This window comes from Galeopterus variegatus, unplaced genomic scaffold (assembly GCF_000696425.1).
Source record: "Galeopterus variegatus unplaced genomic scaffold, G_variegatus-3.0.2 Scaffold4496, whole genome shotgun sequence".
NCBI classification, from domain to species: Eukaryota; Metazoa; Chordata; class Mammalia; order Dermoptera; family Cynocephalidae; genus Galeopterus; species Galeopterus variegatus.
In genome coordinates this window covers 38,668-61,462 of record NW_007730607.1, presented here as the reverse complement: position 1 = coordinate 61,462, position 22,795 = coordinate 38,668, and the positions used below count along the sequence as shown (strand labels likewise).

General features: G+C 46.9%; 1 protein-coding gene across 1 annotated transcript in view; it reads left to right on the top strand.

Annotated features, from left to right (window-relative positions):
- Window positions 1–22,795, top strand: part of HK1 (hexokinase 1) — a 71,451-nt gene that overhangs the window by 37,875 nt on the left and 10,781 nt on the right. Inside the window, exons 4-14 of the mRNA XM_008587685.1 lie at window positions 3,793–3,912; window positions 7,012–7,107; window positions 7,716–7,815; window positions 7,920–8,103; window positions 11,483–11,638; window positions 14,384–14,617; window positions 16,611–16,915; window positions 18,448–18,596; window positions 18,919–19,038; window positions 20,502–20,597; window positions 22,292–22,391. Coding sequence (XP_008585907.1) covers window positions 3,793–3,912; window positions 7,012–7,107; window positions 7,716–7,815; window positions 7,920–8,103; window positions 11,483–11,638; window positions 14,384–14,617; window positions 16,611–16,915; window positions 18,448–18,596; window positions 18,919–19,038; window positions 20,502–20,597; window positions 22,292–22,391 — 1,660 coding nt within the window. The remainder of the gene's footprint in view (window positions 1–3,792; window positions 3,913–7,011; window positions 7,108–7,715; window positions 7,816–7,919; window positions 8,104–11,482; window positions 11,639–14,383; window positions 14,618–16,610; window positions 16,916–18,447; window positions 18,597–18,918; window positions 19,039–20,501; window positions 20,598–22,291; window positions 22,392–22,795) is intronic.

Here is a 22,795-nt window from a genome sequence, read left to right as displayed (position 1 = left end):
CGGTGTCGCGCCCGTACCGGGGACCGGCAACGGGATCGCAACCCTCAGTGTTGTGCCCGTGCCGCGCTCAGCCAGTGAACGGGAACCGGTCTCCACATGGGATCCGAACCCCAGAGACTATATAGCCTGGGGAAAATTTCCTGTCCTTTGCAAGGTCAATGTTTGAAACTTCAAGGCTTTGGAAAACCAGGCTCTGTGAAGTACATTTGCTTTATGCATACTCTACACAGACCTATGTCCCGAAGTGTTTCCCTATGTTTTCTTCAAGAAGGTTTTATAGTTTTGAGTCTTACATTTAAGTCTTTAATCCATTTTGAGTTGATTTTGGTAGGTGATGAGAGATACGGGGTCTAGTTTCGTTCTTCTGCATATGGATCTCCACTTTTCCCAGTATTTATTGAAGAGAACTGTTCTTTCCCCACTGTATGTTCTTGGCCCCTTTGTCAAAAATGAGTTGGCTGTAAGTGTGTAGATTTATTTCTGAATTTTCTGTTCTGTTCCATTGGTCTCTGTATCTGTTTTTGTGCCAGTACCATGCTATTTTGATTACTATCACTTTGTAGTATATTTTAAAGCCAGGAAGTGTGATATACCCATGTTGTTCTTTTTGCTCAGGACTGCTTTAGCTAGTCAGGGTCCCTTGTTGTTCCATATAAATTTTTGAGTTGTTTTTCTATTTCTGTGAACTATGTCATTGGTAGTATGATGGGGATTGCATTGAATCTGTAGACTGCTTTGGGTAATATGGTCATTTTAATTATATTGATTGTCCAATCCATGGGCATGGGATGTCTTTCCATTTTTGTGTGTCTTCTTTAATTTCTTTTATCAGTGTTTTGTAGTTTTCAGTGTAGAGATCTCTCACCACCTTGGTTGAATTTATTCCTAGGTATTTTATTTTATTTTTGTTGCTATTGTAAATGGAATAGCTTTCTTGATTTCTTTTTCTGCTAGTTTATATGCTGATTTTGTATCCTGCAACTTTACTGAATTTGTTTATCAGGTCTAGGAGTTTTATGGTAGAGTCTTTAGGTTTCTCTATATAATCATGTCATATGCAAACAAGGACAACTTGACTTCCTCTTTTCCAATTTGGATGCCCTTTATTTCTTTCTCTTGGCTAATTGCTCTGGCTAGGACTTCCAGTACTATGTTGAATAAAAGTGGTGAGAGTGGGCATCCTTGTTTTTTTCCTGTTCTTAAGGGGAAAGCCTTCAGCTTTTCCCCATTCGGTATGATGTTAGCTGTGGGTTTGTCATATATAGCCTTTATTGTTTTATGATACTTTCCTTTTACACCTAATTTGTTGAGAGTCTTTATCATGAAGGGATGTGGAATTTTATCAAATGCTTTTTCTGCATCTATTGAGATGATCATATGTTTTTTTCTTTCATTCTGTTGATGTGATGTTTTACATTTATTGATTTTCATAAACTTACAGAAAAGTTTTAAGATAAGCACAGAGAGCTCCTGTATATGCCCTTTATCCAGATTCCCCAATTGTTAAGTATGTCCTTTGTCCTTGTCTCTCTCTCTCTCCACATACACACACAAGATATCTCAAAAGTCTGAATGCAGTTTTAAACTTTGATAATTTCAGAAGCACAAATGCAACATTGTTAAAATACCACTGATTTAGTTTGGGAATTTTGAATAATAAATGTTTAAGTTTTTATTTTAGTCATTATTTGACATCTTCAGTCAGAGGGCCTGAGTCTGTATGTATGTATTTTTAAAATAATGAGTATGTTGTCAGGAAAGAAACAGTTGATGTCTTTTTAGATACTAAAAAATTTTGAGTCCAGAGAGGGTGGGTAACTTCCCTTCCTGGAACAGACATAGAGGTTAGCTCAAGGGTAGCTTCTTGTGTCCTTGAGCAGGCTTTTAGCCCCTGGAATGTGGGCATTCCTCAGAAATGACCTTTCCTTCCTAAAGAGCACTCTGGGGAGTTGTATTTGTCCTGGGTCTGGGAGCTCGTTACAGGCCCCAGGCATGTGAATCCATTTCTACAGCCTGAGTTCTCCCAGGTACTTCCCTGACTTTTCCTGCACAGCCTTCCTTCTGCCCCGGCCTTCTCTCCTGATGCCGTAGGGGAATCTGCAGCTCTGAGTGCAGGCGGCATGGGGCGCAAGCGCAGACTTAGTAATGGGTTTATATCAGTCAGAAATGTAGGTCTCAGGAAGCTTAGCCAGGCTTCTCCAGGGAGCATGGTCATGTGTCTCCTCTGTCAGAGATGCCAGCTGCAACTGTAGCCTGAGTAAGAGTGACTCAGGGACAGAGGCTCCTAAGTCAAAATTGACTAGGTTTTCCATTACCCTGGCAGCAAAGTCTGACTTTGGAGCTGGGCCAATGGTTTTGGGAAGAAATGGGAATGGCAATAATGAGTAGTGGCCTATTCTCATGGACTCCCTTGTAAGGAAAGCCTCCTGGCAGATGGCCATGTCTGGGAGCTTGGGCTAGGACTGCTCTGTTTAACTGTGGTTTGAACCTTCCAACACTGCCTTCTTCTGGGCTCCAAGAAGCTCTGTTGTGGCTGTGTTAATTCCACGTATAAGGGAGGTATAGTGTGTCCTGATGGTCATGTGAAAAAGACAGGGAGGTTACCTAGACTGTGGCATGGCTGCCAAAAGAGCATATATATGCGTGGGTTGCATTAATAGAGGTATAGAGATAAAGAAAAGGAAAGTTCTTAGTTCTACTAAGCTCTCTTCTGGTTGGAACACATATGGAGTATTATATTTAGGTCTGTATTATATTTTAGAGATGAGGAGAGTTATTAGATCTCAAAAGGTTACTTAGAGGTGGTGAGCCTCTCGTCATTGGCAGTATGCATGCAGAAACTAGGGAACCAGTGTTCTGGGCTCTTTTTAAGATGGATTCCTAAGATATGTATGCACCTAATAAATCGTAGGTAATGTGTTATAGAGCAGGCAAACTTAAATTGCAATCCAGTAAATAAATTGTGGTATATTCATCCCATGTAATATTGTGTAGTGATGAGCATGCACAGTCTGCAAAGACACACAACAACACAGATGACTCTCATACACATAAGGCAGGGTGAAAGAATGCAGACACCGAAGAGTGCACATTTCCATTTATATACAGTAGACAAACAGGCAGAACTAATTGAGGGTGTTAGAAGTCAGGTGGCAGCCGTAGTGACTGCAGGGGCATGAAGGGGAGTCTGAATGCGGGTAACACTGTTTCCCGATCTGGGTGCTAGTGACATGGGTGGGTGCAGCTCGTGAGAATCCAGTGAACTTTATACTTAAGATGCATGTACTTTTTTTATATTCCCTTTACACTTCAGTAAAAAATAAAAATACGATAGTCTGAAGATTGTTAAATCACTCCAGTGGGCTAGAGGCTGTGGAATTCCCCATGGAGTTTATGGGATTTACAGAAATAAGCTGCATGGGAAAGGGCCAGAGGGCCCCTCCACCTGGGTGGCCGATGGAGACCCATGGCCTGTGTGTTATAGAGGGATAAGCTGATTTTCTGTTACTGTTAAATCATCCTAGTACCCAGGTCACATCATAGTGACCACAGGGAGGCTACTTCCATCTGAAGGTTTTGAAATGCCTTCTAGGAGCCGTGCTGTCCCATGGAGTAGTCCTTTCTAAGTTCTCTGCCCTCGCACAAAGCGTGTTTGTTCAGAAGGGCCTCCAGGTACTGTGAGGACAGGCAGCCGTGCTCCTTTCTGTGTGTGTGGGAGGGGATCGTGTACATTTTCCCCTGAAACACTAGTCCCCTTTCTCCCACCCGACTGTTCTCTCGTGCTTCCTCCAGCTTTTCGATCATGTTGCTGAGTGCCTGGGAGACTTCATGGAGAAAAGGAATATCAAGGACAAGAGACTGCCTGTGGGATTCACATTTTCTTTCCCTTGCCAACAATCCAAAATAGATGAGGTAAGGACTTCCTGGGATTATTGGGCTCCGTGGACACCCCAGAGTGGGAAAGCTAACAAACCCCTTTTTCCCTTTCCTTTTCCCATTTGCTTACAGGATGTCCTGCATGCCTGGAATTTCTTAAAAACATTTGCAGAAATGAATGTGAGATCATGATGTAGTGTTTATTTTAAAAATTCCTGTAGTTATTTATGTATTTTTGGAGACAAATCATGGTATTTGTGGCCACCAGATACAGAGGACTGTTTATTAAACTCAAGCAGGTGAAGAGAAGTAGGTAGGGTTAATGTCAATGGAGAGTTGGGGAAGCGCTTTGCCAAAATTGCAGTGTGGCATTTACCTGGAAGCCATCCAGGTTACTGTGAATCTGGTTAGGGCCCCGTCCCTCTGGTGGCAGGGCCGCCTCTATACAGCGTCTGCTGGTCAGCGGCTCCAGCCCCAGAGAGGCCCGTGGCTCCCTTGTTGACCTCCCAGGTGACTTGTTGCACCCACTTCCTGTGTGTTGTTGGTTCATTCATTCATTTGTTCAGTAAGGATGGACTCATACCTGCTGTGTGACAGCATTGTACTGCAGAGCACTTGCAGAAATACAAAATAAATAGATGCAATCTTGTTCCTTTTCTGCATGGAGAGACAGAAAGAAACACATGCAACCACCTCTGAATATATTCCTTATAATAGGAGTTCTGATAGTTAAAATTATTAGGGCCCATCACGTGCCAGGCTCTGTTCTAGTATGTACCTCACGGCTAACTCACATAATCTTCAAACACCTCTGAGTTAAGTGCTTATGATTCCCACTTTACAGATGAAGAAACTGAGGCTCTCAGGGGTTAAGAACCTGCCCAAGGTCACCCAGCTAGGAAGCAGCAGAGCCCATGCTCGTAATCAGCCTGCTTTGCTGTAGGATGGGAATGTTTGGGGCGTGGGGCACCCTCCACACTTGCAGGCTTCTTCCCTGGGCCCCTTTATCAGTAGGGTAGGTGGCCTCTCCAGGCATTGCTTCATACTGCTGGAGCCCTTACATCTATGTAATATATGGAATCAGAAAGAAGGAACTTCAGAGCCCAGCAGGCCAAGCTCCTCATTTCCAAATGGAGGATGGAGATCTCCCCAAGGTCACAGGGTTTGTTAATGGCAGATCCTGGACCAGAGTCCCAGGCCCCACCTCCCATCCAGGGCCCCCCACCCTCCAACAGGTCTAAATGCCTCTGAGAAGTTGCTATCCTGGCTTTTATCCATCTGCTGTGGATTAACATGTGCTTTCTCTGGTATCTGGCATCACTGCACCTCCAAGGTTTTCAAACCACTTTGGCCTCCAGGGTCTTTCCCAAACCCTTTTGCAAAGCCTGTCGTCAGGACCAAGTATCTCTTGGCTTTCAAGAACTGAGATGTGACAGTCATACTCCTGGGGAGAGATGGGTCTGGGCTCCGCCTTCCCCATGAGAGGTAGGAGGTGGCGCGGGAATGGAGAGATGTTAGTGAACTGTGCTCCTCTGCTGCTCACTCGCTCATCCAGCAGCTGCTTGCTGACTGATGTCCCTGTGCCGGCTTTAGGCCAGGCCCTGGGACAGAATGGCCTTCAGATTGGCCCATCCCCCAGAAGGTGCAGTCTTCCAGGGATGAAGGTCTTACAGGAGCAGCAAGGGCATGTCCTCACAGGCAGGAGAGCGGGCAGGGTGGAGCAGATGTGCCTGGGAGAGGGACACTGTGGGCATAGAAAGAGACCAAAGGTAGGTGCCCCATCTGCCAGTCTTGACTCCTGTCCAGGGAGGACTTCCTGGGGTAGGCCAGGCTGCCTGCCAGGGTGCCAGTGGATCACAGACTAACTTACCCCTCCAGGAGGCCTGTGCACACTCCTCAAGGCTGGCTGAGACCTTCAAGATTGTCCAGATCTAGACCAGCTCCTTTTTCTAGCTGAGCACAGAGAACCTCGAGGAGCGAGGGGAGCTGCCCACAAGGAAATGGGCAGAAGGTATGGAAATAGGACCAGGTCTCCTGATTCCAACCCCACGTTCTTCCCATAGCCATGTGCTCTGAAGCTTTTTGTGGGGAGTGAGAGTTGAGGGGAAGAAAACAGTGTCCGGGCTTAGCCACACTTGCTGCTGAGCAAAGAACCACAAATTCTCACCAAGAGCTCATCCTCCCCCGCGCGTCCTCCAGTCTGCAAGGCTGTCACCATGAATGAGGGCCCATGTGGGCAGGATCCCCATCCCTGGGTCATCTCTTGAAGGCATCCAGGGCTGGACTGTGAATCTCTCCACCTCTCCTGCATTTATAGTGACTTTCCATATTCAGAGAAAAACAGCCAAGTATAACAATTATTTTTATTCTTTAGTATCTTTGATTATTTAAAAAAATACAAAAGCAGTATATAAAACTATTAAAATAAGATAAAATTGTAAAGCAAAAAGAAGAATTTCTACCCATTCACATTCTCAAGTGGGTCACCATGGATGTCTGTCCTTCCTGATGCTTCTCTATTCATGTGCAGACAGATATGGGATCATATAAATAGTGGAGTCATCCCCTACACATAGGGGGTTAAGTTCCAGCACTTTGAAGAGGTATAAATCATATCTAGTCAACAATATCCCTTAAATGTCCAGGACCTGGCTCTTAAAAGCTCAAGCCAAGAATTATTCCAGCATTTTGTTTCTCTTTCCAGTTTGATTCTGGCTTTTATTTTCCTTGGTGCTGCAAAAGCCGAGGTCTGGTTGGAAAGGGGGGAACGTGATCAGATCCTAATGGGATTTCTTCTGCTCTCTTTTTATTCTTCATGCATGGCTATGCAGCTGACATCCAGGTAGATTTGCCTGTTATGTGGCACGACTATACCAGTGGCCAGTTGATTTATTCTGGTGTGAACTGGATATTGTGAGCACGTTTTCTCACCCCATGGTAGTCCCCAGTGAAACCCATCATGTGGACAATAGGAGATGGAACAGAGTCTGGCTCCGTCCCCAGTGTGATCTGGAGGAAGCCACTTAGCCCCTTTGGGCCTGTGCTTTGTCCCTGTCCTAGAGCAGTGCGCCCAGGGACTTGGGGAGGCTGGAGGCCTCTCAGCCCTTGTCCAAACCCATCTTCTCTCCTTTTCAGGGCATCCTGATCACCTGGACGAAGCGATTTAAAGCGAGTGGTGTGGAAGGAGCAGATGTGGTCACACTGCTTAACAAAGCCATCAAAAAGCGAGGGGTAATTTCTCTTGGGTCCTCCACCTTAGCTACACAGGGGTCAGGGGTGTGGGAAGAAGGTTGCATCCTAAAACAGCCCAAGGCCCTTCCTGGGGGGCAGTAGCACCGTGGTCTGAAGACCCAGGCAGGGGAGAGGTGAGGGTCCAGAGCCCAGAGGGTGGGGGGTGGTTCAAAGCTGAGCTCTCAGAAATGCTGCCCAAAGGAACCAAGCCTGGGCAGGGGATCACCTCCCTGTGACAGAGGTGCTCTGGGCTGTTCAGGGAGTAGCTGTCACAGATGCAGTATACTAGGGTTAGGACAGGGGCAGAGGGATGCCTTGCAGCGTGCATGTGCATCTCATGCAGTGGTTTGTGGAGGAATGTGGTTCCATGAGTAGAATCCACTCCCCAAAGAATCTTAAGTCAGATAATTAAGGGGACTGTACAGTTTTCATAATGTAATCACTGTACTCTAATCCAATTAACTTGAGCACCAGCAGTAATGAAACAGCACCACCCGCAGGAACAGTGGAGGTTAGGAAAACTGGAGCTCCCCTGCTAGCCTCTCTGAGGGTTGGCAATCTCCACTCCCACGTGTGAGTGGATGGTGACACCCATTATCTTTCCCCAGGACTATCACGCCAACATTGTAGCTGTGGTGAATGACACGGTGGGGACCATGATGACCTGTGGCTATGACGACCAGCAGTGTGAAGTCGGCCTGATCATTGGTAACATCTACCCCTTTGTTCATTCCTTCATTCAGCCCACACTGTGGGAAGGCACTGCCTTCTCTGTCTTGTGTGGTCACAGCTTCCCATCTTGTCTCTCCCAGGCACTGGTACCAATGCTTGCTACATGGAGGAACTGAGGCACATTGATCTGGTGGAAGGAGATGAGGGGAGGATGTGCATCAACACGGAATGGGGGGCCTTTGGGGATGATGGATCCTTAGAAGACATCCGGACTGAATTTGACAGAGAGATAGACCGTGGGTCCCTCAACCCTGGAAAACAGCTGTAAGTCAGTCCTTGACCTTCTCTTCTAGCCACATATAGGACTTCTGTCATGTTTACTAACGGGACACTTAATGGAACATTTGGGGTGAGAGCTTAGAAAAGCATAAAGCGAGGTGATCACACACAGAAAAGCTCATCAAATTTGCATTATTATTATTATTAGATGCACAGCTGTGGAGTCTGCAACTCTTAAAGTACTTTTTATATAATGTTCTCTTGGTTTAATTATAGTATGATTGTGTCCCTGTAAAACATTTTGAAAATTAATAATACAGAAATATTAGCATCAATATAAGGTTTAGAAACACATTTCTACATGCTGATACCCAGGCACCCTCTTGCCTGCTGCCACCCTCCCAGCTCTGATGCTGCCGTCCTGGGCTGGCCTGTCTTCAGTGCTGCGCGAGCTTCCCGGGTGATTCCAATTTTTAACCAGGGTTTAAAACTTGGGTGCGTTAGATTTGTGCAAAGGCTCTCAGTGTCCAGGTGGGCTCTAGACCACTGCACACACACTCATTTCATTTGTTTTGATTGAAGTTAGCATTTTCTGAGTACCTACTGTATACAGTTGACAGGGAGGATGTTGTCGTCATAGCTCTGTGGCTCCTGCCTTCAATGGTGATTGCTGCTTTGGGGAGGCAGCAGAGGAACCGCTCTGAGTATTCAGGAGTCCCAGCCTTATCCTAGAACTGGAAGATCTATCTCTAAAAGGGGTTGGACGTTTGGCCTCCCCCCTACTGCCCTGACATCCAGGCCTTTGATATTCTTGTCATGTACCTGTCTTGTATTATAGATTTTGGTCCCACCTTTTATTTTTAATTCTTCTCCTTCCCTTTTGTCTTCTTGGGCCGTTGCTCTTCTGTTTTCTACATTATATCTAGAATCTCGAATCCCATTTCCCCATTATTCCCTCACATCTGCCCCACAGAACAGCAGACGTGGTCGGTGGGGAGCATTCTCTAGTCTTCATGGTAGTGGAGTACTGCATGTTTTCAAGTCCACCCCAGACACTTGTCACTCTGCTTGCTCCATAGATTCTCTTGGCAGCTCTGATCCTGGTTTGCCTGCCCGTAGGCCTCTCCCTCCTCTTCCTTTCCTGGGCTGCTAGCTGCAGCAGACCTGGCTGCTGGGGGAACTCCTTCCTGGTGTGTAATCCTTGCTCACTGACACCCCCCCCCCTTGTCTGGCTACAGCCCCCTACCCCATCCCAGCCGCCTGGGTCCACCAGTAGGCAGGCACTGGAACAGCATGGTGCTGCCCCTTGCTGCTGGTCTGTGGTTGTAGGTGTCTGGCTGCTGAGAGGCAGACACGACTCTTGATTTCACTTGAGCAGAAGGGAGGTTGGTTGGTGAAGGAGGAGCCAGTCCCCATGAGCATTTGGCTTGAGCAGAGAGAGGCTCACAAGAGGTGCTGTTTACTCATTCTGCTGCTCCAATGGGGGTTCTGGGGACTGGGAAAGGACAGGCCACTGGCCTAGGGCCTCCTTTATCTGGAAAAGTGGTGTCAGGATCTATGTATGTAAAAGACCATCATGAAGAAAAGGGAGCAGGTTGTTCTGAGTGTCTCTAGAAGGCAGAGTAAGAAGTAGTGGGTAGAGGGTGTGGGAGGCTGCTGTTAGTTCATCCTAACGGAATAAGTTTTCTTATTGTCACACTGCCCAACAGAGGGACAGGCTGCCTAGGGAGGGAGGGAGCTGGAGGAGAACAAGCAGAGAGGCTGTGTTAGGGATGGGGCAAGTAGACACTAGCCTAACAGTAATAGCTAACATTGCATGATGCCATCTGCCAGATAGGCAGAACAGCACAGTGGTTAGAGCTTAACCTCTGGTGTTAGATTTAACTGGGTTCAAAACATGGATTTGCCACCTTTTAGCTCTGTCCATGGGCATGTTACCTTTCTGTGCCTCAGTTTCCTCATCCGTAAAATGGAGATAATGGTAGTGTCTACCTTGTAGGGTTATAATGATGATAAATTAATGCGTGTAAAGTGCTTGGAAAAGTGTCAGACACATAGGAAGGGCCATAACCACTCAATATTAGCTAGACATTGGAGCACTGTGTGACCTGTATTGACCCATATCCTCCACAAAGCATCATAGGAAAGCCCTGCCATTATCCCCACTATACAGGTGAAGAGACTGAGGCCCAGAGAGGTGAGTAGCACAGTAGCAGCTCCACTGCAGCTCCTGCCAGCCCTGAGATTCTGGCTGTTACTAAAGGGCTTGGGTGGCAGCTTCAGCTAGAACTCTGAAGGATACTTTCCTGCTGGGGATCCTTGGCATGGCTGTGGCCGGGAGGTCCTGTCTGGTCCTGTCAGGAGCAGGGACAATGAGGGCTGTATTTCTAATGTGGCTCTGTTCCCTGTGTGGGTGGGTGCTCAGGTCCCAGCAGCATCTTGGCTCCCAGGCTGGCTCTGACTAGAACAGATCATTTTGCTGTGTCATAGCCAGCTCTGGGGGTGCCAGCTGGGTTCCCTCTGAGGAGATGCTGCTGCACCCACGTGGAGCGCCTCTTTGCTCTGCTCTGTGCAGGGGCTCCACCTAGCCCTGGTCAGCCAGGACACAGGGCTAAATCTGGCTCAGACATGGCACCAAGCCCCGCTTCTCAGTGTGTGTTGGCTTCGATCTGAGGCTCCACGTGGCCACCTCTCCCCAGCAGTGTTGGGCTTACACCACCCAAGGGAGGCAGGAGAGTGGGTTCACACTGTGAGTGGCCCATGCCTGACTGTGGCTGAGCAGTGGTACGAGTGATGGGTTCTCAGCTGCTCAGAGCCCACCCCTGGAGTCAGGGGTGAGGTCAGCAGGGGAGGAATGACTTCCTCAAAGCAAATTTTGGTCCTTTCGTCTGGAAAAGGAGAAAACAGATGCCAAGGGGGTGACCAATAAATGGCCCAACAACAGCCCCATTGAAGACATTTACCCTTTCTGAGCTGGGAAACAGGGAGAATGTTCCTGGCCACCTCTTTCCCATGTCGCTGATAAATGAGGGAGTGAAAGCCCTTTAAAAAGTACAGCATACGGTACTGTAAGAGGTTACTATATTCTGCTCATTTCTGTCTGGGGGCCTTCTCGTCATCCCCAGTCTAAATCCTAACATTCCCCTCGCCTCCAGGCAGCCTTCCCTGCCTGCTCCTGCTCCGGGGTGTGCTGCTGGGTGCAGGTGTGGGGTGCGGGTGAGCGCCCTCTGGAGTCGCTTCCCATTGCCTGTCCCTGCATCGTCTGATCCCATGAAAATGTGGTCAGCCTGCCCACAAGCCTGTGAGCTTGTGAGTGATGAGGCAGTCCTTCCTCTCCTTCTGAGTCTGTCCCACTCCTCACGCGTTGACCAGTGCTGGGCACGGACGAAGGATTGACAAGTGCCCGTGTGCTTTTCTCCTGCAGGTTTGAGAAGATGGTCAGTGGCATGTACATGGGGGAGCTGGTTCGACTGATCCTGGTCAAGATGGCCAAGGAGGGCCTCTTATTTGAAGGGCGGATCACCCCAGAGCTGCTCACCAGAGGGAAGTTTAACACCAGTGATGTGTCGGCCATCGAACAGTAGGTACCACCCCTTGAGGTTTCTGGAGGCCATGGGGGCAGAGAAGCAATAGGTCTCTCATTACCTCTTGGATCTAGGTTTGGTGGGCTTTTCCCTCCAGAGTGTCAAGGCTTCCTGGGTCAATCCATCCTCCCTCCTGGGCTGGTCTCCCTGCAGAGACACCTTGTGGCAGTTCATTAAAGAACAATTTAGTTAGCAGCAGATGCTTCACGGATGATTTTCTCATCTAGTTACAAAAACAGCCTCCCCTCCCTCCCTTCCCACCCCATCGACACACACTCAGGGTAAGATTAGAGTCCAGGAAGCAGATGATTCTAGTGGTGAGCAAGGAGCTGACCAGGCCTGGGACCAGGTTCTTTTTTTTTTTTAAAAAAAAGATGTCCGGTAAGGGGATCTTAACCCTTGACTTGGTGTTGTCAGCACCACGCTCACCCAGTGAGCAACCGGCCATCCCTATATGGGATCCGAACCCGTGGCCTTGGTGTTATCAGCACCACACTCTCCCGAGTGAGCTACAGGCCAGCCCGTGGGACCAGGTTCTTAGAATTCCCCCTTGGTATAGCATGACCTCCTCTAGACTGTGTTCCAGGGAATTCTAGTGACCTCAAGATGATTACACGTTCCCTGAAAAAAGCATATTAAAGAAAACCTAGTTCACTTTGATTAACTCATCATTTCTCAAACATCTTTTATACCCGAAACTCACCTCCACCCACACGCACATTCTTTCAGGAAACACCTGTTAACAGTCAGAAATGTTCCCTGACGTGCAATTTTGAGAAACACTGGTTAATAGATGAGACAGGACAGAGTCCGGCCAGCAACCTGACTGCTGCCTTCCAGCATCACCTAAGAAACCCAGAATTCTCTGTCTCAACTGTAATTCACAGGCCTTCACTGAGAGGGAAGCAGGCAAACCTCATCCCAGTGTAGTCTGGTGCATCCAAGTCTAAAGGACTCCTGTCCTGTGTCTGGCTTCACTGTGCCACCAGGTTCTACTCCTGGTTCAGGAGAGTCCCTGTAGCCGTGTGGCCACCTGTGTAAGGAAGAGGCTTGTTTGCTGCCATCCTTGGTGCTGGCAATGCCATCTCAACTCTGCATGAAGTGCTCATTCCCATGGTTCCTTCTGTGGTCCTGGAAATTCAGATAGAGCCAGTGGCTTCATAGCTCTGAGGGCTCCTGGGAGAAGATGTGCATCAACTGTCTTTGTGGTTAGAGAAGGAGGCTGCTGGAAGGGGCACAGGATTTATCTGGACTTACTCTTCTGCTGCATCCATGTGCTGAAGCTTGTCCTAGGATCTCTATCCTTCAGGAACAATTGGTGCAAGGCTGCTGTAATCAGGGAGCCATGCTACTGAGTTTCCAGCCATTTCTCATCACAAGCCTCCTGGTTGGTGGCTGGGAAGGGAGGGGAGCGGGGGAGGCTCTTGGCTTGTCTTCAAAGTCATTGGCGAAGTCAGAAAATGCCTGCCTTGCTCTTGGCCTGCATCTGGTGTTGGCTCTTTAGTTACCAAGAAACATAAACCCAGCTAGCTCAAGAAAGCATGTATATTGTAATAAAGGCTGCCTCCAAAACACCTCTATAAACATCCTATAAGGGCAGATGTTAAAAGCATTCTCTCTAAAATCAGGGGCCAGACAGTATCTCTAGTTTCTATTAGGCATCGTACTGGCATCTTGGCCAGTGTTTTAAAAAAAGCTTAAGAATCAAAAAGTAAAACTGTCATTATTTGCAAATGGTAAGTGTCTGTATGGAATACCCCAAAAATATCTACAGACAAATAAATAGAATAATAGGAGAGGTTAGAAAGGTTTCCGGAGATGAGATACAAAAGTCAATTGTATTTCTAACTATTAGCAATAATTAAAATATGTATATAAGTTTTTTATTTTAGAATAATTTTGGATTTACAGAAAAGCTGTAGAGGCTGGTCCAAAAGTAGGGAGCTCTCTCAGTCAGTTGGTCACAGTCAGTGTCAGATTGAACTCCTTGTTCTCCTCTTCCCCTCTTCTCACTACTGCACTTGACTAGTCTTTAAAAAAAAATAAAAGAAAAGCTGCAAAGATAGTACAGAGTTTTCCTACATATCCCTTACCCAGGTTTCCCTGTTGTCAACATCGAACATTACTGTGGTCCATTAAAGAGTGTATGTGTGTGTGTATACGTGTGTGTGTGTGTGTGTGTGTGTGTGTAAAGACACCATTTACAATAGTAACAAAACTATAAACTACCTCGGGGCTGGCTTGGTTAGAACATGGGTTTGATCCCTGTACTGGCCAGCCTCCAAAAAGAAAAAAGTTACCTCAGAATGAATCCAACAAAAGATATGCAAAACGTATATACAGAAAATTAAAATTTGACTGGAGAACATCAAGGAAGGATGCAACTTGCAGACCCCACAAGCAGCAGCCCCCCCACCCCCCGGGCCTCATGAGCGCTAAGCCCTGGGGGGAAGCAGATATTTCTCCACCTGCTCAGGAGCTACCTGGTCTGGCCTTCCCACTTCTCTCCATGCACTGGACACACCATGACCCAGCCTGGTACAGTTTTCCTCCCACTACCTGGTATTCCTTGTGGAGGAGAACCCTTCTAGACTATTCTCAGGCACTTGACAGTCTTGATCCCATGCATACACACGTGGTGAATGGGGTTCTGCCTTCTGGTGTCTTGAAGCCTCTGTGCTGTAGCACTTATGGGCTGCTGTGGTCCTTAGCGTGTTAAGTGTTGGCCTCTAACCTCACAGGAATAAGGAAGGCCTCAACAATGCCAAAGAAATCCTGACCCGCCTGGGGGTAGAGCCGTCTGACGACGACTGCATTTCGGTCCAGCACGTGTGCACCATTGTCTCGTTTCGCTCGGCCAACCTGGTGGCCGCCACCCTGGGTGCCATCTTGAACCGCCTGCGCGATAACAAGGGCACACCCAGGCTGCGGACCACGGTTGGTGTCGACGGGTCCCTTTACAAGACGCACCCACAGTGAGTCTGCCCTTTGCTGTCATTGGCTCTCTGTACCCATTGGGGCTGAGGGCCTTCTCCAGAGATGAGACTTTTGCACCCAGCGAATGTTTTTTGGCAAACAAGACGATGCCCAGTTCTGGGAAGAGAGATCAGAGTTGCCCGCTGGGGAAGTGTCACCCCCAGCTGGTTCTCGGTGGTGTCGCATCTGCACCTCACTATTGTGTAGCTGCCAGGCATGCTGGGTGGAACGTGTCTGTATCTTGTAGGGAAGATCTTTGCCCTCATTACAGCCTGTCATAGGTGCAGTATCCACATTCTTGTTTCAGATGCTCCTGTTAAAATCCCCCAAACCTTTAGGCATTACTTTTTTAAACAGGTAACTTGTTGACATTTTGCCTCTATGAGCCAGAAAGATGTAAGTTGTAAGTAGTTGGGGGAGGGGTCCATGCACCTGCCAGCTGACCTTGGCTTCAGCAGCCTCCCTGGCCAGTGAGAATATAGCTTGTACATTTTCAAAAGGCCAAAGATAAATTTTATGTATTTATTTAATAAGATTAACTAATAACTGCCTGTGATGTGATTTTTTTTGGTATAGACCTCAGATTTTTTTCCTCCTGTGCATGTATAATGTGCATGTAAAGTGGCCTTGCAGATGCCATACCTTCATGCCCAGCTCTAGTGACAGTTAAACGAATGTTGACTTAAATTAAATAGTTCTGTTTCTGAGAGCAGAGTTTCAGCTAGTTAAGTGATGTTATTCCCAAGTTCATAATTTTGTTATCTTTTATATTTCTTGCAGATGCCATACCTTCATGCCCAGCTCTAGTGACAGTTAAACGAATGTTGACTTAAATAGTTCTGTTTCTGAGAGCAGAGTTTCAGCTAGTTAAGTGATGTTATTCCCAAGTTCATAATTTTGTTATCTTTTATATTCTTAAAGTATTTGTAAAATTCTTCATAATGAAACTAGCTATTTTAGGTTTTTTTTTTTTTGGAATTTCTTGACTAATTTTGGGATAAGAAAGCCTAGCAACTTGCAACATCACATTAAACATTTTTTAAAAATTGTGGTAAAATATGCATGACATAAAATGTACTGTCTTAACCATTTTTAAGTGTACAGTTCAGTGGTGTTAAGTACATTCATATTTACCAGCCATCTGCAGAACTCTTTTCATCTGCAACATCACATTTAAAAAAAATAACTTTGATAAAATGTTTCTCATTTCAGAAGTAGTACACATACTCGGTTTAGAAACTTTAGATAGTTACAGAGAGAATAGCAGCATTCTTAATCCCACCCCTTGGAGGTGACCATTGTTACTACGTTGGGGAACTTTTTTCCTGTTTCCTCTGGCAGGCAGCCTTCCATACTTACAGCAGGCCACAAACACACTCTGAGAAAGTTCTGTGTCTTACTGTGTCCTGTCTTAAAGTTCTCTTCTAGCCACTGAGAAATATCCAGATTTTTAGGGGGAGAGGGAAAGAACCAAGTGAAAATAAAAAAGTGATTATTTATTGAACCCTTCCTCAGGGTACTAATCTCAGCGTTTTAATGAACTCATTTAGTTCCCACCACATCATGGTCCACCAGATACTGTGATCCTCCTTTACTCCAAGCTTAAGTGGCCAGCTCAAGGTCACCTGATGTGGAAATGGTGGAGCTCACCTTTGTTTTGGGATCTGACTTTCAAACACTGTGCTTTTGATCACTGCTGTATTGTCTTCTTGTCATGGTAGAGGACAAAATCTTTTTGGATCTCAAGTTTTTTGTGTGCGGTACTCATGATAATAAGACTCCTCTTTATGTATGATGATGGGCAGTTTCATTTTTCCTTTTTATCTGTCTGCATTTACTAACTTTTCTACAGTGGATGTCTACGACTTGCAATGAACAAAACAAGTGTAGAAAATGGAATTAAAATGTGGTGAAAGAAAGGGGTGCCTGAGGTCCCCAACAGATGGCTCAATCCAGCTGTTGTGGCACATCCGCCCCCTCCCCCTCCTGCAGGTATTCCCGGCGTTTCCACAAGACTCTGAGGCGCTTGGTACCCGACTCCGATGTGCGTTTCCTCCTCTCGGAGAGTGGCAGCGGCAAGGGGGCCGCCATGGTGACCGCGGTGGCCTACCGGCTGGCCGAGCAACACCGGCAGATAGAGGAGACCCTGGCCCACTTCCACCTCACCAAGGAGATGCTGCTGGAGGTGAAGAGGAGGATGCGGGTGGAGATGGAGTTGGGGCTGAAGAAGCAGACGCATGACAAGGCTGTAGTCAAGATGCTGCCCTCCTTTGTCCGGAGCACTCCAGATGGGACTGGTGAGTGCTTGTCGGGAGCTGCCATGCCTCTCCTGCTCATGCCAATGACCAAGTTGCAGCAGGGCTGGCGAGGCTGGATTCTCTTGCACTGGGGATGCATGATTTTGTAAGAGCTGGCAACCCTCTCAAACCTCTGTTTTGCATTTTTACCACTGATGTGTCATGTGTGCGACTCAGGGCAGTTAAATTCCCCTGGTTGGACCTCCCAGGCTAGAGCTCTCTCTAAAACCAAATCCCTGCTCAGAATTAGAAAGTGTTCTTACAAGAACAAAGCTGGGCAAATCCCACAGCACTGGATAGGTTCTTTCACAAACAAGGTAAGCAGGTAGAAGGATAAACACAGTGTACCTGCTTAAATCCTGATAGGGTGTGCATGAGGCAGATGGGGTCCTAAGGGTTTCTACACCCAGGCAGTTTGGAGAATAGAATCCTTAATGCTAACCTTAGTGGTTCTCATTGGAGCTGAGCACTGTGGGGAATCTGAAGAGCTTTCCACGTGGGTCCTTGGAGTGGTGAATGTTTGTGATATGAATATGTCCTACGTGTAGTGACTTCTTATGCATTATAAACTTAGGGTTTACAACAACAACCATTTTTTATTGCTCATAAGTCTAGGGTCAGCAGGGTCGTTCTGTTCATCTGGGCTGGCTGGGCTGATCTCTGCTGGAGTCATTCCTGCATCTGCAGTCAGTTGCTGGGTCAATTGAGAGACTGATCTCAGAGGGTCTCCCACACATGTCCAGCCGTTGGTTGTCAGCTGGGGTGCAGGGTGCCTGTATGTGTCTCATCCTCCAGTGGGCCACTGGCTGTGCACGTGTTAAAAGCAGGGTCTGTGTTGGAGAGGGAAGACTCCAAAGCCTCTTGGAGCCCAAGGCTGGGGACTGACTCAGCTTTGCCTCTGCCACACTCTGTTGGCCAAAGCAAGTTATAGGGCTGGGCCAGATCCAAGGGGAGGAGAAATAGACTCCATCTTTTGGTGGGAGGAACTGCAGTCACATTGCAAAGAAGGATGGGTGCAGGGAAGGGAGTGATTTGTGGCCATTTTGCAAATACTCATATGTAGACAAATTATTAATTTTTGTATGGGGTTCCCTAAACTCAGAGTATTGTTGTCAGGCTTTTAGTAATCCTGTTGAAGTTCGTTTATTTATTGAAACAGGTGGTTCAGCTGTGGCCTTTTGTCCTGCCAGTGTGGCTGAGAGTTTGTGGTGTCAGTGATTTAGTGCCCACCCCTCCTCTCAGCCTCCTCTGTGCACTGGAGCGAGGGTAATCCTGTTGAAGTTCGTTTATTTATTGAAACAGGTGGTTCAGCTGTGGCCTTTTGTCCTCCCAGTGTGGCTGAGAGTTTGTGGTGTCAGTGATTTAGTGCCCACCCCTCCTCTCAGCCTCCTCTGTGCACTGGAGCGAGGTGTTACTGCTTCTCCCATGTATCCAATAGGGGGGTTCTCCCCTTGAAAGTCTGGAGTCTCGGGGTTACTGGCTGCCAGGAAGCACTTTGTTTTTAACATTCTTTATGTTCTTGACTTCAACAGAGCATGGTGACTTCTTGGCCCTGGATCTTGGAGGAACCAATTTCCGTGTCCTGCTGGTGAAAATCCGTAGTGGGAAAAAGAGAACGGTGGAAATGCACAACAAGATTTATGCCATTCCCATTGAAATCATGCAGGGCACTGGGGAAGAGGTGAGACAGCTCTGTTTTTACATCCCCTGTAGTGTCCATGCATCACACACGGCTGGAGGCACTGGTGCTCATGGGGTGACCAAAACCTGCCATGTGATGCCCATAGCTATGCATTGTGCCCTCGTGGCACCAAAGGACCGGATTACTTTCAGCCATGCCTGGCTTATGACAGTCTGGTGGCTGGGAAGGTCCTGAAGAAGCAGGCTTGCTCTGCATGTGTCAGAGTGCATGTTTGCATGTGGGTGTGCATGCATGCTTGTACATGTGCATTGAAAGTATGAAACCAGAGAGGGCATGGGTAATCCCTTCTTTTCTCCTAAAGCTGTTTGACCACATCGTCTCCTGCATCTCGGACTTCCTGGACTACATGGGGATCAAAGGCCCCAGGATGCCTCTGGGCTTCACCTTCTCATTTCCCTGCAAGCAGACGAGTCTGGATGCGGTGAGTCTCTTTCTTCCAGGTGGCAGTCTTTGGGCATCTTCGACTCCCCTGTGGCCAGCATGGGCTGGCTCTTGAGGCTGTCTCCACCCTCAGTGCCATCCCTGGATGTCTGGGACTGGCTCACTTGTCACTGTGGGTTGACCCAGGCTTGATTTCACACTATCTATTCTGAGGCTCTTCTCCACTCTTCTTTTAAAAAACGCAGTCGCCTCCTCTGGGAAGAGTTTGGGTCCTCCAGGCAAAAAGAATCTCACTGTCTACTGTGTCCCCTTTTTCTTTAGTTGTTGTCTTGATTATCACACTTCTCATGCAGATAGTGATTAGTGACTGTGTCTTTCTTTCCTGCTAATGGTATGCTCCCTGAGCAAGGACCTGTGTCCCCATGTGCCCTAGCACAGTGTGCTGTCAGAGGAGATACTTAATACATGTTTGTTCAGTAAAAGGGATGAAATGAGGCCAAAGATCAGGGTTGGAACACCTGCTGAGTGCTAAGTGCTGGGTTCAGAGCTGAAGGTTATATAGCTCCTGTCTTCAGGGAGCCCATAGTCTAGTGGGGGCCAAGTTCTCGCACAGCAGCTCCAGCACTGTGCAGTAAGGGGTGGGGATGGGGAGCAAATTCTGGGAAACAGATTGTTGGAAGAGCTGCAGGCAGCTCTGTGTGTCACAGGTGGAGGTGTTGCCCTGGAGGAGGCCCTGGAGGAGGCTGCACTCACAGAGCTCCTAGGCAAGCCCTTAGGCTGGGGCTGAAGCCTTGATTGGCAGCACTAGGAGGCTAGGCGGGGCCATGGCCTCTGCAAGCCGGCTAATCCAGCCACCAGTCACGTTGCTGATGTGGGGCCTTTTTCCTCTTAAGGCCTTTTAGAGTTCAGCAATTGGACCTATATGAACTTCTGTTTTTTGTGGTTTTTAAAGGTCTGGTGATTTTTTAAAAGCAGTTTGCTTTTACCTTCATCTTGTATTCATCACAGTAAGTACAGACCCGTGGCACTTTTTTTCCCAGAAGGTGTTTTAAATTTACTTCAGTGAGACTTAAAGTTTACTTTAGGCAGTCATAGTGTTACTAAAATCTCGAATTCCTTCACTTATGTTGTCAGCAAACTCTTCTTGATGGGAATTAGTTGGTTGTACCAGTGGTGGCACCTGGCTAAGAATCGGGGGATCTGGGTTCATGTCCAGTAGTGCCATTTGCTGAGTGAACTTGGATGTAGCCATTAGACTTATATTCCTCAGTTTCCCCATCTGTGCAATGGGGATGATTTCAGACTGCTGTGAGGACAATGAGGTGGGAGTGGGCCTTCAGGGTTCTATTTAGATCTTAGGGGTCTGTGCCTCAGGTGTCTGAACTCTGTTGTCTAACTGTGCGTCCTTGGTGGTTGTTGACTTGGGAGGGTGGGTGTGAAATTTTGGGTTCTGCCCAGAAGGATCAATTACACAGGACTCCCCTGGTGTCTTTCATGTTTCAGGGAATATTGATCACCTGGACAAAGGGTTTTAAGGCAACTGACTGCGTGGGGAACGATGTAGTCACCTTACTAAGGGATGCGGTAAAAAGGAGAGAGGTAACCATTAAAAGAATGTTTTTAAAAATCTTTACTGGTTTTTTTTGGTTATAAAAATTGTACTTGCTTGTTGTAAAGAATTCAAGCAATACAGAAACATGTGACCTAGATAATACGGTAAAAAGGAGAGAGGTAACCATTAAAAGAATGTTTTTAAAAATCTTTACTGGTTTTTTTGGTTATAAAAATTGTACTTGCTTGTTGTAAAGAATTCAAGCAATACAGAAACATGTGACCTAGATAATAAAAGCTCTCCATTTCCTCACTTGACTGCCAGCAATAAAACCAGAGTTAACAGTTTTTGTGTTGCTAAAGGATTTTTTATTTTTTTAAGAGAGGTAAAATCATGACTATCATACAAATTGAAAAAGAAAGAAGAAGCCCCTGACAGCTCGGCACAGCCTGGTACTCTCAGCTAGGCTTTAGTGCTCTCCTGCTGAACACAGTTTCCCAGAGTGTAGACATCAGAGGCAGCCGCTCTGTGGCCATGATGGGTTTAGATAGGAATAAGATCACTCCGTAGCCACGTCAGAACTCAGAACATACTGAATCATAGAATTGCCTGTGATTCCTGACAGCATCCAATCCAGAGCAGAGCCCCACATCTTTGAACCTTCCCCCAAACCACAAGACAGACCCAAATTCTATAGTAGTTTTTCCAGCAGTTTCTAAGGTGCCCCATGGGGTATGTTCTCCAGTGCTGCAATGAATCAATAAACCTAACTTTGTTCAACTGCAGGTGTGTTTCCGGTGGCCTTTGGCTGGAGGACATTGAAAACAGATAAAATGAAAAATTCCAAAGATTTTATTTAGCTCATTAATTAATTAGGGAATCAGTAAGAAAATTTAAAAAACAGTTTAAACAACAGTCTAAAGAACAGACAGGCGATCAGGGAGGATGAAATGTGAATGTGTTTGAAAGAGGGATCAGTTGCTCCTGGAAGGATATGCTAGACAACGTCTAATAGGTCATTGAAAAGATACCTGGTGATCTATTTTCACACCTATTTCACAACTATTGATGTTAGTGTGTGTTCTTCCAGCTTGCTTGCCATGCACGTGCCAATGCAAACACCATTTTTTAAATGGGAATCATACTATATATACAATACAACTCGCTTTTTTCACTTAATATGAAACAGGTATCTTTACTTGTCACTACATTTACACCAGCCTCATTCTTTTTCCTGGCTGCATAGGATGCCGGCATGTGCCCCTTTTGATCTGTATTTGGGTTGTTTCCTCTTTCTGGCTGTTGCAAGTCATGCCGTGGATATCCTGTATGTGTACCTTTGTGCAGCTGCCTGACTACTTCTGAAGGACAGATTCTGAGAAATGGATTTGATGTTTCTATTTTGCCCTCTGAAAGGCTATCACACTTTAAACTCCCAGGAGAAGGAACTATTTGGCCGTCGTCCCTTGTCTTTATTCAGTGATTCCCTCTAGCACTCAGGACCTTCTGTAAAATGGGTAGAACAATTCCCCTTCCTTATATCTCAGATTTCAGATACATCATAAATAGGTGTTTAGTCAGTGAAGGAACATTTAATTGTCTTTTTGTAGGGTAGTAAAAAAAAACTATTTTAGATTATGCACCAGTGATTTTCTGACTGCTGTGCAGCAGAGTGAACTGGAAGGATTTAAACCAGGCAGAGCTGTCCCTTCCCTAAAGCTATGTCCCTTTCTTTCCAAAGGAATTTGACCTGGATGTGGTGGCTGTGGTCAATGACACGGTGGGCACCATGATGACCTGTGCTTATGAGGAGCCTACCTGTGAGGTTGGACTCATTACAGGTGGGTGTCCTGGAAAGTCTCACTCCTCGGGGAGGAGAAGGCTGAGGTTTTTCTGTTTTGTGGGGCCTTGATCCAGCAGCTCAGTCCTCTGGGACAGTCGGTCTGTCAGTACCATCCCCTTATCACCTCCAGAATTCAGTGCTGGACGAAGGCTGTAGGGTTCTCCAGGGCTTTTCCCTTCCCCAACACCCCCACAATGCTGCACAATGACTGTGATCAGATTGTCAAGAATTGAGCTTTCCGGGAGCAAAGCCTCAAATGGCTCACATGGCCTGGGTGGACAGCAAGGGCACTTGGAGCTGGCCTGGACCCAGGGCAACTCTGTAGGGCTTTTACAGAGTGAGAGCCTGAGGCTAGGAAAGAAGCAGAGAGTGCCTTCTCTCCTGACTGTGCTTGCAGCTGGA